This window comes from Myotis lucifugus, unplaced genomic scaffold, assembly GCF_000147115.1.
Source record: "Myotis lucifugus unplaced genomic scaffold, Myoluc2.0 scaffold_3, whole genome shotgun sequence".
Classification (NCBI taxonomy): Eukaryota; Metazoa; Chordata; class Mammalia; order Chiroptera; family Vespertilionidae; genus Myotis; species Myotis lucifugus.
In genome coordinates this window covers 18,526,071-18,543,532 of record NW_005871051.1, presented here as the reverse complement: position 1 = coordinate 18,543,532, position 17,462 = coordinate 18,526,071, and the positions used below count along the sequence as shown (strand labels likewise).

At 55.5% G+C, this 17,462-nt stretch overlaps 2 protein-coding genes across 2 annotated transcripts in view; both read left to right on the top strand.

Moving 5' to 3' along the window:
* Positions 1–8,633: 8,633 nt before the first annotated feature.
* Positions 8,634–16,952, top strand: CRYBA2 (crystallin beta A2). Its single transcript, XM_006109617.1, is given in 8 exon segments — positions 8,634–8,663; positions 8,777–8,934; positions 9,864–9,968; positions 10,727–10,855; positions 11,381–11,477; positions 11,954–12,096; positions 12,556–12,691; positions 16,866–16,952. Coding segments are annotated over 8 exon segments (885 nt in total).
* Positions 16,953–17,010: 58 nt separating this feature from the next.
* Positions 17,011–17,462, top strand: part of FEV (FEV, ETS transcription factor) — a 3,781-nt gene continuing 3,329 nt past the window's right edge. Inside the window, exon 1 of the mRNA XM_006082766.2 lies at positions 17,011–17,062. Within this exon, the coding sequence (XP_006082828.1) occupies positions 17,011–17,062 (52 nt within the window). The remainder of the gene's footprint in view (positions 17,063–17,462) is intronic.

Below are 17,462 nucleotides of genomic sequence, written 5' to 3'. Positions count from 1 at the left end.
GTTCTAACCGGTCCCCTCTCCACCGCCCCACCAGTAAAGCATCTAGCTTTTTAATTTTTATTTGTTCCTTTCTATATCTGTTTTTATTTCCCCAACGCGGGAGCAACTCGCACTGGGTTTGCTACGAAACAGATGGTGGGAGCGGCGGCTGGCGGAGTGCAACTCATCGGAGACCCAGGGGCTGGCTGGGAGATTGCCCTCTCCACTCCACACCGAGGCTCGGCGAGGGTTCCCGCAGCTGACTGCCCGGCGCTGGATCTGGTCAGGCCAGGGGAGGGCGCTTTGGTTGGGGCCCGACTGGCCTTAAACCCCATGTAGCCCGGTGGGTTGGGGCCCGACTGGCCTTAAACCCCATGTAGCCCGGTGGACAGAAACTGAGCGCCAGGCCTGGTCAGTGCAGCAGGTGGCCTCGGGTCGAGGTGACCTCTCCAAAGCCTGGCCACTCCGCCCTTAGCCTTTTTTTCAGCAGCTGCGGGGCTCCTGGGGCTCTGCTAATAGACTGGAAAAAAAGGGAAACGGAAGCGCTTCGAGGAGGACCAAGTTACTAGACACTGGGGCGCCGGTGTAGGTCTCTATTAGACAGAGGGCCACAGTCTCTACCAGCGACTCGCGTCATAACCCTGAGTCCCCTGACCAGGGGTGTCCCGCCTTCCCTGAGATACCCACCTCCACTCCCCCTAACCTCCGCCAGGCAGCCTGTGTCCTTTGCTCTTCTGCTCTTCGGCTCCTCCCATCCTCTCTCCCCACCCCCCCGCTAGAGGCAAGTGGGTGGAAAAGTGACATCTGGTGTTGTTCCAGAGGCGCCCAGGTCCCCAACACTCCCCCCCCCCGCCCCCCGCCGCCAAGGCCTGGAGGAGCTCTGGCCCTGGAGCGCAGCCGGGGGCGGGGAGGGGGTTGGGGCGCTCCGCCTCCTCTGAGTCAATATTTGCCCCGAGCAAACGAGGCCCGGACAGGTGTGAGTGTGCGTGTGTGTATGTGTGTCTAGGGGCGGGGACTGAAGAGGCCGTATAAGAGGGCGCTGAGCCCGGGCTTTGGCACAAGCTCCGAGGTGTGTGCGCTGGGGACTTAGCCAAACGGGCCCGAGAGGGTGGAGAATGGCCAGGAAAGGGAGGGGCAGGGCCAGGTGCGCACCTGCGGGGGCCTCCCTGGCCGCCGACGTGTCAGCCGCAGATGCGCGCAGGCGAGGCGGCGGCTGGCGGAGTGCAGTTCGGCGCTGCGCTCGCTCGCGGAAGACCAGGACCGGATCACCAAGGGCCACAGCCAGGCCCCGGGCCCTCCGCTCCCGCCCCGCGACGAGCCCCTCGCACAAACCGGACCTGAGCGTTTTGTTCGTTCGGCTCGCGTGAGGCAGGGGCGGCCTGTCAGCATTCGCCCGGAGGCCCAGCCCCATCGCCACGCAGGCACCTGCCGCTGCCGCCGCTGCCACACGGGTCGGAGAGGCTGTGCGCCGCTCCCAGGCGAGATCCGGCTCCCATCCGGCCCCACCCGCTTTGCCTTGTCCTGTCCTGGCCCGAAACCCCTAGAATGCCGGGCTCTACTGGGGTAACCAGGCCACAGGGCAGGCTCCACCGGATGGCACAGAGGGCTGTGACCCAGAACAGGAACCTTTTGGAGGTAGAAACCCAGTTTCTGGTCCGACTCTGTCCCAGCGACTTCTGTGGCCTTGGGCAAGTCATTCTCGGCCTCTCCTGGGGCTTTCACATTTGCAAAATGAGGACGATGGTCTGGCCTCCCGTGAGTCTTCATATCCTGGTTCCTGGGAAAGTTGGAGGCCCACAAAGGGATTGAAGCAGGAGTGGTGAGATGTGAAGCCGGATGGGGTGGGCTAGAACCATGCTGGAGATCAAGTCTCTCCTCCAGATCCCTATGGTACTGCCAGCTCGAAGGTTCACTCACTGCCATCTCTCTGGCCCCTCTTTCAGTCTTCCCATGTCCGGGGTCCCAAGGCACAGCAGCTCACTACCTTCCCCAAACTTCATAGTTCCACAACCTCTTGTTTCAGGATGGGGGTGGGGTCTGTGTGGGCCCCAGCATAGCTGAGAGTCCATGAGTCATTAGCTATAATCCAAACCTGGGACAGACCATCTCCCTTTCCAGGGACTCAAAGTGCTAAGATCTGACATAGAGGAGGGGAACAGAGATTGCTCAAGACCCTGGCCTCCTGCTAAGAGACCTTAGAACTGAGGGTTTCACACAAGGCCTTTGGTCAGTCTGAGCCCCTAGCTGAGTCTGTCCTTGACTCCAGGTGTCCTCCGTTCCCCTTTCCAAAATTGATGGTGATGCTGAGCCAGCCCTGGATGGAGGGACTAGTTGTAGATCGGAGGTGGAAGTAAGGCTCCTTGGACAGCAATATGGAGCCCTAGTTCCCCTTAGGGTGAGGAAGCTCATGGGGAGGGAATGTATCACCACACACCCAGGCCTAGGCAGCCCGCAGGGATATGAGAACAAGGATCAGGAGTCACTGTCCCTTCCAGCTCTAATCTGGCTGTTGCTGGAGGTGCTTGCTGGCTTGTCCCCCTCTCTCACCCTTCCCCCACTCCACTGCCACACTTCACACGACCACCCTCAGGCCCCATGGGGATCTGCTGTGTCCTTGTTGCAGAGAAAGAAAGAAGGAGTGGGGATGAGATGGCTCTGACAGATCCCAGGCAGGTCTGGGGAGAGGGGCGCATTACAGATGGAATCTGTGAGCACAGCAGCCGTGGACGGGAAGGAGGGATGCATGGGTCCCAGGCTGGGGTGTGTGCGGTCCCCATTCTGGCCTCACTGACCAGGCTTCTGTCCTGGGCTTAGCCCTCTGCTCCTTGCCTGGCACTGAATGATGTGCCTCTTAGGGATTAGGCCTGGCGCTGGCAAGTCCTCCCTGTGTCTTGGAGGGCTTCCTCTCCCCTCCCCCAATCACAGAGGGGGGCTAGAGCTCCTCCCCTCTGGCTGGGACTCTAGATCCTGGGGCTGCACGACAAAGGTCTCCCTAATGATCCCTAAGACACACATAGAGCAGTCCTTTGGGGAGGGGGGGGCGGGTGTTGAGAAAATGAGGCTACCAGTGGTCTGGGACATGCCCTTATTCCTCTTCCCCCCAGAGCCTAATTTCCCTGGGCCTCCACCCCCCACCCATCATGAAGACCTGCATATCCTGCCCCTGGCCAGGGATCTGTCCCCTCATCCAGGTCCCTCCTCCCCTGCCTGGCCAGGGGCGGAGTCTCTAGGCGCCAGGCAGGCCTGCAGGTGCCAGGCTGCCTATGTAAGGGGGGTGCTCAGCAGCTGGTGTTTGAAGGGGCCCATCCCCCCTCGCCTGTCCAGCTCCCAGCCAGAGCCTGCTTCCTGTCTTCCCTGTCAGCACCCTGGGCAGGGGAGGGAGCAGGAAAAGGGACTGAGCTTGGAGTTCAGGCAGTGGTGGGACTGGGAAACTGCTGACTGAAAATGACATTGGGAAGAAGGATGAAATGAGGGCCAAGAACACAGCCAGAAGACAGACGGACAGACAGAGGGTGCTGCCCAAAGGTGTGTGAGAACCATAGGGGAAATTTCAAGGCCCAAGAGACTGCAGACACCCCCCCCCCCCACACACACACACACAATGAAAGCAAGAGCTAGAGAGAGGCAGAGAGAGAGGCAGAGACCACCTGAGAGAACCCAAAGAGGGACAGAGACAATGTGAGATAACAGAGATGTACACTTAAAAGAGATGGAGGGATTTAGAGATGGAGGGTCAGAGGTCAGGTAACCAGAGGTGGAAGGCACAGTATATGTAGAAGGAGGGGGAGGTGATGTGGAAACAGCCTTCACCTCATCCCACATTGGTGAGGGGAAATTGCCTCCAGAAGAGGAGAAAGTGTGGTTTCTATGTGGGCTGCAAATGGGACAGCCAGGGCTGGAGGTGGGAGTGACACCCTCTTTTGGGGGACCAGTCTCTCCCCATTAAGAAACAGAAGCCAAAGAGGGGCAAGACTCAGGCCATGAGTGGGGCATGATCTGACTCCATCTCTTCCCCTTTCTCTCTCGGCCACAGCTGGACAGAAAGACAGACAACTGTGGCAGCTGCCCTGCCTCCACTGTCCACCTGCTGATTCTGGCCCAGCCTTGGAGCCTCTGGGTGTGGAGGCTGCCCAGGGTCTATAAAGAGTGGGGGACCTGGGCTTGGAAGCAAGGGGGGGTTCATACCCAGGTACTAATCCCCATCAGGCCAAGGCAGAAGCGGAGGCTCAATGACCTTCTTAGAGATTAGTCCCCATGGTGACAGCAGGCAACTCGCCCCCTCACTCTGGCTAGGTCTGAAGGGGAGGGGGGAGGCTGGGTAGGAAGAGCAGGGAACCTTCCTGAGGCATCACGGGATCACAGAAATCATGGCTGGGAGGCCCCTCCGGGATCAGCAGTTAGCTTAGTTTACAGGTACAAAACTGAGGCCCCAAGCGGGGAAGTGCCCTGCTTAAGACCACATATAGAGCCAGAAAAGGTGTGGGGACCAGAAGTCAGATCTCCAGTTTCACTCCCAAGCATTCTTTCCAGAATAGCAGAGGCCTGAACAAGAACAAAGGATTGGGATACTCCCCTCTGACCTTCCCAGTCCTCCCAAACAGGTCACAGCAGAGTGACTGGAATGGGGTGAGGCAGAAAGGCTCCTCATCCTGAGTGCTAGGCTGGCTTCCACAGGCAAGTGTGGGAAGGGGGATGCAGATCCCAGACTTATGCTTGCTGCCCTGGCTCCTCTCCTCTCCTCTCCCCACCCCAGCCCCAGGGGGTGGGCAGAACCATGCAGCAAAGCCAGTTATAAACACAACAGGAACAGCTAACATTTATTGGGTGCATACAGCAGACTGTGTTTTACATGGATTTAAATCTTCACAGCAGTTTTTAAGACTATTATTCCCATTTTACAGAGGGAAAAGCTGAGAAATAGAGTACAAGTTCATCTAACTTATAAGCAGTGGAGCTTGGATTTGAACCCAGGCAGCAGTGTAACTCCAGAGCCCATCTTCAGTGTATGATGATGGGTGGGTGGCTGAGATGATGATCTCTAGGTGACCATGAGCGGGATATGTGCATGTGAAGGTGCACACTCAGGTGTCGCTCCAACACTCAGCACAGTGCCTGGCACATAGTACATCTTACTAAATATTTGAGAAATGAGTGAGCAATGTCAGCGCATCAATGAGTGTGACTTTGAGGTGTTTATTAAATGCTGGGATGTTTACCTGTGGTGCATGTGGGACCCATCCATGTGCCTGTACTGTGTGAACATGTGTATGCGTGCACTCTCTCCCTGTCGCCCTGTGCCAGCCGGTGCCTTTGTGTCTGGGTGAGTGGGTAGTGGTAAAAGCTGCCTTCCATCTCCCTGGATGGTGGCCAGCTCTCTATCCCTACTGAGGGGCTCTGTTTATAGCAGGATAAGACAATGGGTCTGTGTGGGTGGGGCTCCCACCCCCTCAAGACCCACCTCTTTGGGGCCCAGCTGTTGGACCCTGCTGGGGCTGAGCTGGTCTCTCACTGTTATCTCTGTCTCCCAGGAGACCAGGCCTCACAGCCCCAGGGAAAGTGCTCATCTGCCTGTTCCTGGCTCCAGACCTGGGGTGGGGGCAGGGAGTGGAGGAGCAGAGCTGCAAAGGAGGGGCTGGTGATGGTACAAGGGTGTAAGAGGGCACCATTCACAGAATTTGCATCTTCAGTCACCAAAGCCCTGGCTGATTTCCCAGTGAAATGAGGGGTAAGGGTGAGAGCAGGCTGATTTGATAGGACAAGGGCCACCAGGCACTTCTCAGCTGCCCAACAGTACTGAGAAGTTGGGCCTTTTATGGGATGGGGCTCTATATGAAGGAGACATCACTTCTCTGGGGATTCTCAGGGCCTTTAACTGGGATGGGGACCTGGGTGAGAGGCCAGGATTGGGTCTGAGGGTTTCTTTGTTGGATCTACATGTCCCCATATAGGATGGGGGTATGAGTGGGATCTACAGGAAACAGAACTGGGTCTAAGGCTTTCTCTGTGAGATCTTAGGGTGCCTTATGAGATGGGTGTTTGGGTAGAATCATAAGTGGGGGAATGTCCTGAGGATTTCTCTGTGGAACTTTGGTCCCTGTAAGAGATGAAGAGCCCTAACCGGTTTGGCTCAGTGGATAGAGCATCGGCCTGCTGACTGAATGGTCCTAGGTTCGATTCCGGTCAAGGGCATATACCTTGGTTGCTGGCACATACCCAGTAGGGAGTGTGCAGGAGGCAGCTGATCGATGTTTCTCTCTCATCAATGTTTCTAACTCTCTATCCCTCTCCCTTCCTCTCTGTAAAAAAATCAATAAAATATATATATTTTTAAAAAATGAACTGGAGCCCTAGCCAGTTTGGCTCAGTGGATAGAGCGTCGGCCTGCGGACTGAAGGGTCCCAAGTTCGATTCCAGTCAAGGGCATGTACCTTGGTTGCAGGCACATACCCGGTAGGGAGTGTGCAGGAGGCGGCTGATCGATGTTTCTCTCTCATCGATGTTTCTAACTCTCTATTCCTCTCCCTTCCTCTCTGTAAGAAATTAATAAAAATATATATTTAAAAAAAATGAACTGGATGGGTTCTCTGAGGTGATGAGACCTCTATGAGATCTTGAGGTCTCTTGAAAGTGTGGATGTGGGGACACTGTTTTTTGTTTGTTTGTTTTGTCTTCCTAACTCTCCCTCTCCACACCTAAAGGCCAAGGCTGTGGCTGTGGAGGAGGTAGCAATGAGGGTGCTGAGCTGGCAAACAAAGCCACCTGTGCATCCACCCTCAGGAAGCTCTGGGCAAAACTGATCTGGGAAAACAAACAGGACCAGCTGCTGGGGGGTTGGGAGGGGGGCTAGGAGGGGGTTGGATGAAGGGAGACTGGGGGACTGGAGCTGGACCAACCTAATGGACAAAGAAAGGAAGCTGGGAGGGGGTCCATAGTACAGGAAAGGGACAGAAACCCAGAGTTCCATTCTGGCACACCAGGCAGGGACCCCTGACAGCCCCTTTCTTGCTCCTTCCCCTCAGTGGTTCATTCTTTCCTTTCTCCCTCAACTTTGAGGTCCAGAGTCGGGGAGGGGACCCTGACTGGAGAGATCTTGAGAGAAGTCTAGAGGTGGTCTGGGCAACTAGCTATTGGCAGTGTTTGGTGGGTGTGCAGACAGCTAGAATGAAAAGCTGTGGACTGTAGGGTGGGGGCAGTGGTACCTATACACCATCTTCCTGATGAGGAAGCTGAGGTACAGGGGAGGGGAGAGGCTGGCTAGTGCCCCACAGCTTCATAGTGCAAGCCAAGATGGGAACTTAAGACTAGAAGAGGAACAGTGGCCCTGCTCACCACACACACAGGGTCCCCACCCCAAATCTCAGCCGGACTCTTAATTCTAATTGGATCTCAGCTGTACTACTGCCACCACTTCCCCCAAGCCTTTGAAACACACACACACACACACACACACACACACACACACACCCTCCTGTGGAATACAGTCTTCTGATCTGACCAACACCTGGACTGGAAACAGCCCTCCCAGGTGGAGCCCCAACTTCAGGGGCATGCCCAGACCCTGGGCCCCAGCTCCTGTAAACACAGTGTCCAGTCTGACAGACACCCCGCAGCCTCGGATCTAACACCCGGGCCCGCGTCACCGACCGGCGAAGACGCACAGCCTGACGCACTCGCAATGGGCGCCCGCCACCCCTCCCAACCTCAACCTCCTACCAGCTGCCTCTTCCACCAGCCCGGCGGCCTCAGCTTCCCTCCCAAAGTGGCCCGTCCGCGCCTCCTGGTGGCTGAATCCAGAATTCTACAATAGAGATAGGGGAGAAAGGCAGCCGGGAGGGAAAGAGAAATTGGGTTCCTCACCTCTCACTGCTGCCATAGTCCCGATTTGGGAAGCCAAGGCAAAAGGCCAGGACACCGAGTCCGGGATTGGTTCTTGCCTCCCTTGATAGTTTGTATTTCTCCCTTATGGTTTTGGGGAAATTATGGTCTATTTGTGTCTCTCCAAACCTCCTCTAGGGCAGGGAGTCAGGGGACTGGGCATGGTTCTGACCCATCCCCAATCAAACCTGGCCATGGTGTCCCTGCTCTGACTTAAACCCTCCTAACTTGGACTTTATTCCCCATGTTGTAGGACGTTCACCTTCACATACACTGTGATCCTCAAGAGCAATTCCTTGCCAGTAAGAGAGAGACACAGGGGAGGGGAGACTTTGGCTGCCCTCAGCACCTATTCTTGGCACCCCAGAACTTCAGGGTGGGGAACTTGGTAGGATGGGCAAACCATTACTCCTGCACTCTCATTGTAGAATTTCCTCTACACCCCATCCCCATTGGACATTTGACCCAACCTGACCACCTTATTCACTCATTCAAGATTTACTCAGCGCCTACTTTGTTTGTGTCCAGCATGGTGCTAAGGTTTGAAAATAACAAAACTGACACAGCCTGCTTAAAAGGAGCTTACATTTGGTCTAAAAGAAGACACTCAGCACACCCATAAACACTCATAAACAAAAAATGAAAAAGACAAATTTACAGAGTGACAAATGATACAAAGAAAACAGGGTGATGTGATGAACAGTAAATGTCAGAAACAGGGTCACCCATGCCAAGAAAGTCAGCCACGCCAAGATCGTGTGACTAGGACACTCGAGGGAATGGGGAACAGCAAATGCAAGGGCACAGAGGTGGGAATGAATTCAGCTGTGTGGTTAGAAATCCTGCTGCAAGTTGTGAGGAAATGTCTTCCTTGGGGCCTCCCTTAGGGCCCCAAACCTTTCACCTCCTTTCCTCACCCCAGCTGGCCGGGGATTTTGGGCGAGGGCCTAGTCAAAACAGAAACCCAGGTTCACATCTCAGCTGGGACACCTCCTCCACCAGCTTCCGCAGGACCTTCCTAAGCTGCCACTTCCTCTGTGAAGTGCAGAGCAAGAACAGCTCCTACCTCTCGGATATGGTGTGAGAATTAGCTGAGCAGAGCGCCTGGCCTGAACTAGGCAATCAGTGATCAGCTGCCGGCTCTCAAGTAGACGTGGGGACCCCAGCCCAGTCCCTGGAGCTGTCAGGTGGCTGGTAACTACTCTAGCCACTTCCTTAGTTATTATTATTCTAGGTGCTTTGTAAATCCGAGCGCTCAGCACTGCCTTGCGCCCCTCAGCTCAAGAAAATCCAGGAATACAGCGCGGATCTGGGAACTCAATTTGGGAGGAAAGAGGCTGCGATGGAGCCATCTTACAGGGAAGAGAAGACTGGGGTGTGAGGAAAGTCGCTTTCGGGGAGCCTGTCTATCTCTACCCTAGCGTCGCCCAAAAGAGAGGCCTCGACCTAGGCCTGAAGAAACGGTGGACTTTAGACATTGGGAAGAACTTTCGTGCCTCCAGTCGGAAATGCGCATTTTCAGTGAGGCTTCTGGGTAGCCTCGTACCTCTAGTCCCGAGGGTCTGGGCCAGGGAGGGCGTGTTCTGCTCGAGGTCGCGTGCGCCTTGCCTGGCTCTGGCCCCCCAAAAAGAAAAAGCTGAGTCACCCTTGGTTGCAGGGTGCGCGGGACGTGTGCCTCAGCACTTTCTAGTGTAATCCCCGAGGACAGGGGCCCGATCCGCGGCTGCGGGAAAGGCCTCGGCTCCTCAGGGGACAGCAGAGCTGACCGCAGCCTGCCCGCTGACTCAGCTCCCCCCAGCCCAGCGGGAGAGGGCGTGCGGAGGGAGGCGAGGCCGAGTATAAAGCCCCGCACGCCCGGCCCCTGCGCAGCCTCTCCATTTCCGTCAGTACCACGCTCACCCGCTGGTGAATAGTCCGTGCTGGGGCAGGGTCTTTTCAGGGCGGGGGAGGGCGAGATGACTGAAAGCCACGCGCGGGGTCAGCCGAGTCCGCCTGCCTCACACTCCGAGAGAAAGAGGACTCCAGGGCCGCCGCGGTCGGGTGTTGAGTGACTGCACGAACACCTGCGAGCGAGGAGGCCTGCGAAGGGTACGCTCATCAAGGTGGAACGCGTTGTGTGAGTGATCGCCCAGGTGCGGCTGGACTGGACTGGGGGGCTCTGGGCTCCCCTAGCCCAAGTTCCGAGCCTGAGACATCATCTTTCAGCCCTCCGTTCCCAGGTCTGTAAGCCCTGCCTGATAAAGACCCACCAACAGAGGAAACCCTCTGGCCTCCCCCAAATCCCCAGCTGCCTCAAGACCAGTCATATGACAGAGTGTGAGCTAAAAGCATAAAGGTGAAAAGGGAACCTTTGCTGCAGAGGCGGGGGAGCTGTGGGGCCAGCTTGAACAATGAAGAGGTTTCCAGTTTAATCTCCTCTCCAAAGTTAGGGGCTCTACGCTTCATTTAACAAAAGAAGCCAAATCTCTTCCACTGGATCCACCTTGGTCTCCTAGAGCCTGGGCCCTCGGGAGAGCTGACTGTTGTTATCATAGGTTGCTACGCAGGTTGGGGTGCAGTAGGGTTCCTACACCTACTTTTGCAGGCATCTAAATTCTTGATGTAGAAGCACTTGGTTGGGTGATCTTTGTAAGCTGGAAAATTCTTTCCACCCTAAGGGCACTGAGCTGGAAGTCTGGACCCCTCACACCCTGTTCAGGGTGTTTAGCCCTAGAGGAGCTGGTCTGCCACGCAGTGGATGCGTCAGGGAAAGGGCCTGGGATTAGAGGAAAGTATCGGGTTTCTCAATCTTTTCAATCACAGCAACAAGGGGGAGGGGGAGGAAATAGTGCTGCTGGGCAGATGCTTCCCAGCTCCCCTTACCTTTCCCCAGCTGGATGGCCTATGAGTACCCCAATTTCCAGGGACAGCAAATCATTCTGGAGAAGGGTGACCATTCTTGCTAGAGCGCCTGGAATGACAGTGGTGGCCACCACAGCAGTGACCAGCTGCTCTCTTTCCGGTCTGTGTTCTGCGGGTGAACACGCCTCTCCCCCTCTTCTTCTCCCTCCTAACTCCTGGATCCAGGCCCTGGTCCCACCCTGCTGCCTCCAAAAGGACATCCACTGACTGGGGGTGCGTAAACACATCTTTCTTAGATGGGTGGTAGTGGCATTACTTCCCAGAACTAGAGGGCTGTCCATAAGATTGGATTGTGGGCCTAAACCAGACGTTGAAGATCAGCACCACGGACAGCGCTGAGTCCATGCCAGTCTTGAGAGGCATGGGGTTTCTCACATCCAGTTGTGGGCAAGAGTGAGAGAGTGCCTCTGTCATCACACAGCCCTATGAGGTCTGGGTGGCTGCTATTAGCCCCATACACTAGTGTGGAAATGGGGATCACATGAGACTTAGAACTCAATCCAGGAATCAAGGCTTAGAAAGGTCAGTGTGAGTGTGTGTGTGTGTGTGTGTTGTGGTGAAAGGGTTGATAATAAATCAAATATACTAAAGGGGAGGATCTCACTTCTTGTTTGTGCTGACTTAGGTACCCTGCTGGTGAGGCCAGGGACTGGGAGGTGGAGGGCAGAGAGCAAGCTTCACCATTCCAGGAGACCAAGGAGCCTTTCAGGGGGAAGAACCTGGTACTGTGGAAGGCCAGACCAAAGCAACACTGATGCCCTGGCCTATCTGTTCTGACTCTGCCATCCAACCCATTAGTTGGGCTGCCCAGGGTTCTGGGCAGGGGATTGGGTTAGTCAATGAGGCCCTTAGGGAAACTGTCTTCATTAATGGACCAGTTTTCTCTCAAGACTTCTAATTTTCCTCATGAAAAACAGGTCAGTGTCACAAGATACTTTCCAGCCCTGACCTGGAAAGGTCTCTGGGACACCCCCTTCAGTCTCACCACCTCAATCCAAAGCCATAGAAGAGACCACACTGGGAATCTCTGAGCACCCCAGCTTTTCAGGCTGCTAGGAAGCTAATGGAATAACTGCCAGGAGTGTTTGTGGAGCCTAATTATCTGCACACTGTTGGCAGTGAAGTGGGGGGAGTGATGCTGAGAATGTACCTATTAACACCTCTTTGGAGGGCTGACCCCTACCTTTCTGTGCCTCAGAACCACAGTGACAGCCCTGTGACACTATTTGAGGGGGACAACTTCCAGGTTTGCAGGTTTGAACACAGTGATGACTACCCATCCCTGCCCTCCATGGGTTGGGCCAGTAGGGATGTGGGTTCCCTTAAAGTCAGCTCTGAAGCGTGAGTCCTGGGACTGGAATAAGGGAGATGGGAAGAACAGAGAGGAGAGTGAGGAAAGGTAATTGGCATGCTAAAAGACATAGTAAGAGAGATGTTGGAGACTGGAGGACAGAGGGAAGAGAGGTGATGGGAGACTTGGAGGGAAGCAGAAGAAAGTGAAATGGTGGAGATTGTCTGGGAGGGAGGGGCAGGTCATAGGAGTCAGGGGAACAATATAGGGATGGGGAAAATATTAAAAACTTGGATGAGGAGGCAGTGGAGGGCAGGAATAGGGGACATGGTCAGGAAGGTGATAGGAAGATGTGGAACAGTGAGCAGGGCAGGAAGAGATCTATGTAGGAAAGCAATGGTGTTGGAGCTGAGGTTTGGGAACTGTGAAAGGAGGACTACTACGAATGGAGGACATTGATGGGGCAGGGGCAGAGCCTACTTACCACCCTTTTGCCCTCACTGGTCTAGGTGGGTGGCCTACCAATACCCAGGCTACCAGGGTTACCAGTATGTATTGGAGCAGGACTAGCATGGCAGGGAGCTCCATACCTACAGCGAATTTGGCACACAAGTCCATACTGGGCAGCTGCAGTCCACTTGAAGAGTACAGCAATAGGCCATATGGCCCCAACACCTCTCCTGAGGACCCTCAATAAAGCCTCCTGAACCTGCCTGCCCTCTTGCCTCTTTTTTTGTGTCTTGCTTTGTGATTTCCATCCTCATCTTTCTGAGGGTCCTTCCCTGCCAACCTGACTCTCCCTTCAGGCTTCAGGACCTTTGATTATGGAGCATAACTGAATTAGGATGTGTGTGGCTAGTCATGGGGCTGAGAGGAAACTGCTGGGAAGAGTCTTGGGTATACTGTTAACTACAACTAGTCCCACACCACTCCTTGGTGAAGGCCCATGAGCTTGGGAGGGGCACTGTGGCCACACGGCACTGTTGCCATCCCCTGGTTGGAGTGCACACAGCTCCACAGCAGGATTTAATGCTGCATTTCAGTCCTGGGACAGGCACCATCATGCAGGGCAGGGCCTCTGTGCAGGAGCTCTGTTGGGTTCAACTTGAACCCCTACGGCATTTCCAGTCTTTATTGTCACCTCCCTCCCTTTTTGGCTAGAGAAGCCTGCATCCTTTTCCCAGCCTTATAAAATCTCTGCCTTACAGAAAAGCAAGAGTGTGAGAGGAGGAATTAGTGGGAGGTTTCACTGGCTACCAGACCTTCTAAGGGGGAGACTTCCTCTCTCTGAACAGAGCCTCCAGACCCTTTGTCTGAATAATAACGATCCCTCACATTGTTTGAACTCCAGCATTTACAAAGCATTTTCATACCCCTCTTCTCTACTGTTCCAAACAACTCACTCTTAATTCTTCCTCTTCCTTCCCACTCTTAGGAGAACTGGTGAGCTGGAGAGGCAACCCCGCAGCCACTGACTACAGTGAGCCTGCTCCATGAGCAGGTAGCAGAAGCCCACAGACATGGCAGGACTGAGTGTGGCAGCAGCCACCAGAGCCCCTGCCACCAATGTAGTTTCTTCCTAGTTTCCTCTTTTGTCCAGGTAATAACAACCTCAGTCCCACAGAGGCAGGACCTCCAAGGCTCTGGGGACTCCTCTCATCATGTCCCTCCCTCAGGAATGCTTGTGTTTTCCAGCCCCTAGTGGGCTTATCAATGCGGAGGGGTGGCTCAGATCATTGCCCCAACCGAGGGGAGGCAGGGTGATGTCGGAAAACAGTCAGACTTGGACCTGGCAGTCCTCGCGGGTCCAGCTGTGCAGTCAGGCATCTGCTCCCTGGGGGAAGAGCCCTGAACTAGAAGTCAGAACACCGGCAGTCAGACCCAATCACATATCACCCCTGAGCTTCGATTCCCTCTTTTGTAAACTGGGGCTAGTGATCCCTGCCTTATCTGTGTCACAGGGATGTTTAGAGGATTCATTGAGAACCCCTGAAAATGCTTGTGGTGTTATGGAAAAGCACTGGGGCAGTCAATTAGGACCCTCCTTTCCTTCCCCTGTCTCCCCCCCCCCCCCCGCCCCATGGATCCCAGAGTTAGGTCCAGAAACCAAGGGACAGCGTTCTAGGTGGGGTCTATTGCAGATGATTCTCCTAACACTCCATGCTTCATCCATTTCACCAATAAAAAAACTGGACCTCCTCTGAGAGGGAGAAGCCTCAGTGAGGCTACCCACTTAATTGGTGACTTGAACAGGGACTCTTGACCCCAATCCATGCTAAGTGGAGGCTGACCTAAGCTGTGGCTTAAAGCCTCAGGCCTCAGAAAAGCTCCAAACTTTTCTGGGCCCCAAAGGAGCCTGGGGTTCCTGCCTAGTCACAGGCTCCTGTCTCTTTGGGGGATAGTAGCAGTAACAATAGCTAAATGCTTAGAGAGAGCCTTGTCTGAGCAGTCAGCATGTGTTGTATAAGCCTTATAATCCTGTGTAATAGGTACTATAATCCCCATTTTACAGATGAAGAGACTAAGGTGGAGAGGTTATGTAACTTTTCCAAAAGTCACACTAGGAAATGAGACCCAGAGTTGAACCCAGACAAACTGGCCTCAGAGCCCAGCAGGCCTATCTCCCCACTCCGTTTTGGGAAGTAGACAATGGGCAAAGGGAGATCTGGTCTCTACCATCAGCTGAGCTGTTCTCTCTCTGGGAGGGTCTGTGGCTGCTGGAAAGATCAAGATGGCTTCAGAAACTGGCAGTGTGACCCTGAACAGGGCATTATCTATCTCTAAGTATCAGTGTCCTCATCTGTACAACAAGGGAGTTGGGGAAGCTAATATTTGTAACAACTTTTGTTTTCCCAGACCTGGGGGTCAGACTCTGCTCCCCACACTGACAACAAAGGTGTGGGGGCTGCAGAGGCCCATTCCAGGCAGAGTGGTGGTTTGCAGAACCCTGTGGGACCTGCACCCTGCCTGGAACTTGCTCATTGGCTGCACTCAGCCAAAGGCCAAAGCGGGTAGAGGAAGACAATTCCTTACTGATGCAGCCAAGATCCAGATGGGGTTAAAGGACAACTCTCATCTGCCACCCCCACACACCTGCCCATCCCCTACCCTCCCACTTACCCCCCCATCCCACACCCGCACAAATTCTTCCTGGAGCCCACCTACCCTTTTAACACCTGAGTCCTCAGTGAGGCAGGGGCTCAGAACCTGAGATGCTGATCCATCACCAGTTTAGAGCTGGGATGTCTGGATAGACTGCTCACTCTGGGAAGCCTCTCCGATGAGAGCATTAAGTGACTGAACCTTGGTGTCTCCAGGCTCTGACCACCTGCTCCTTACTTTCTATCTGGGGAAGTGTTAAGAAAACACCCTCCACCAGTAAAGACAAACACTGGCAGTAACAGCAAGAACCCACCACGTTAGACTTTCCAGCCATTCTCAGTCAGGCACCCCAGAACCAGGATCCTACAGAAAACTTGCCCATTCTAATCCATGTGCCCTGGAGTTCCAGGCCTCATCACCTCCTGGGCTCAAGTAGTGGGAAAAAAAAGGCCTGAAGAGTACCAATTCCAACAGTAGCCACCAGGTGCTTCATGGCTGCAGGTGGCTCCTGGCCCAGAGCCTTTAGCCAGCACCCCTCCTTGGCAGCCTATCCAGAGTTAGGAAGACCCACAAGTGCCCAGAGCCTCCAAGCCACCTGGGAAGCACATCAGCTTGGCTAATATACAATCAGCATCTTTGCCACGTTTTCAGAGTGGATTTCAGCCTCCACTCCCCCTGAGTTGGGGGCCTTGTACAGTACACAACCCTGTTTTAGCCCCTTTACTCTTGTAAGAGTAAGGTGCCAATTCCCAAGTGATTTAGGGATAGGCAGGATGGCAGCAGTTGTGAGGGTGGATGTAGGCTGGGATGACATGGAATGGGAAGGCTGGGAGAGCTGTCATTGTGGTGGAAGGGGAAGGGGGCTCATGAGCTTACTGTATGCCACAAATTAATGGGGAACAAATGAATGAGAAAAGGAGAGAGACAGGAGAGAGAGAAAGAGTGGAGGCAGGAGGAGAGACTAAACGGAAGAGACCCAGAAAGGGGGGAGGGGCAACCCATTGCAGTTGTGGGGAAGACGCCCCGCGCTGGCCCAGAGGCCTGGGAGCCCTGGAAAGGCAGACAGGGAAGGAGATCGGGTCTCCAGGGAAGAGCAGAGAGTGGGAGAGGAGTTGGAGGGAGAAGGCTTGGGGAGGAGGGGTGCGGAGATAAAGGGAGCCACGGCTGCCCGGCCCGGGAGCGCAGCGACAGGAGAGAGGGAGGGAAGCGGAAATTTAAAAGTGAAGATGCAGATAACGCAGCCTGGAGACGGGAACCCGGGTGGGGGTGGGAGGAAGAAGGGGGAGGAAACGGAAGCGGTGAGGGGGCGGGAATGGTCGGGTAGCAGGAACTGTGGCCCTGAAGGTCCGAGGTGGGCCGCGTACTCCACCCACCAATGTTGCTAAGACTCAGGAGGCGGAAAAGAAACGCGCTCCTGACTCCTGTCAGAGCGCGAGGCCCAGGCCCATCCCCCGCGCGTCTCCCGGCTGCGGGGCGCGGGGGGCTGCCGGGTGCGCTTGGCTGCAGCACGGCGTGTTGGAGACTTTATTGCGATGGGGCGATAAAGAGGGGCGGGGGCGGGGTCCCGGGGGCCGAGGCGACAGCGCTTTAATTAAAACGGAAATTGCGGCCCCTGCCCGCGCCGGGGGCCGGAGGGTTCCAAGCTGCCTGGTAGCTGGGAGCGTGGCTCCAGGACCCCCTCCATCCCCGCTTCACCCGGCCAGCCCCCTCCCGCCAGGCCCTGCCGGACCTGGCGCTGTCTTCATCTCCCAAGTACCCGCGGTCGCATCGGGCGGGGATCAGTACCCCAGAGCGCAAAGCCTGACGCGTCCCCCCTCTTTCACCCCCCCCCCCAACCTCCCACCACCCAGCCTCGGGCGGCGATGAGACAGAGCGGCGCCTCCCAGCCCCTGCTGATCAACATGTACCTGCCAGGTACCAGGGACCAGCTGGGGGCTGGAGGCACCGGGACCCGGGGCTGGAAGTCTAATCTGGGGCGTGGGAAAGGGATTGTTGGGGTCCAAGGGAAGGGGTGCAGTCCAGAGATTCGGATCGTTGAAGGACTGAGCCATCTAGGGCATTGGAGGACGGCAAAGACAGATGGAGAGCTGTGGGGCTTTCATGTGAGGTCTAGAAGACTCGAAGTGAGCAGATTGGGAGACTGGGAGGCCGAGGGCGCCAGCTCGGGGGCTGAAAGAGCCTGAGGGGGAACAGCGGTCTTCGATGTGGTGGGGACTCGGTGCGCGTGCAGCGCTGGGAGGTTGTAGTCGGCCGGGCGCCGCCCCTGCACCCACGTGGCTCCTCACCTCCGTGCTCCCAGTGTTCCCACCGGCCC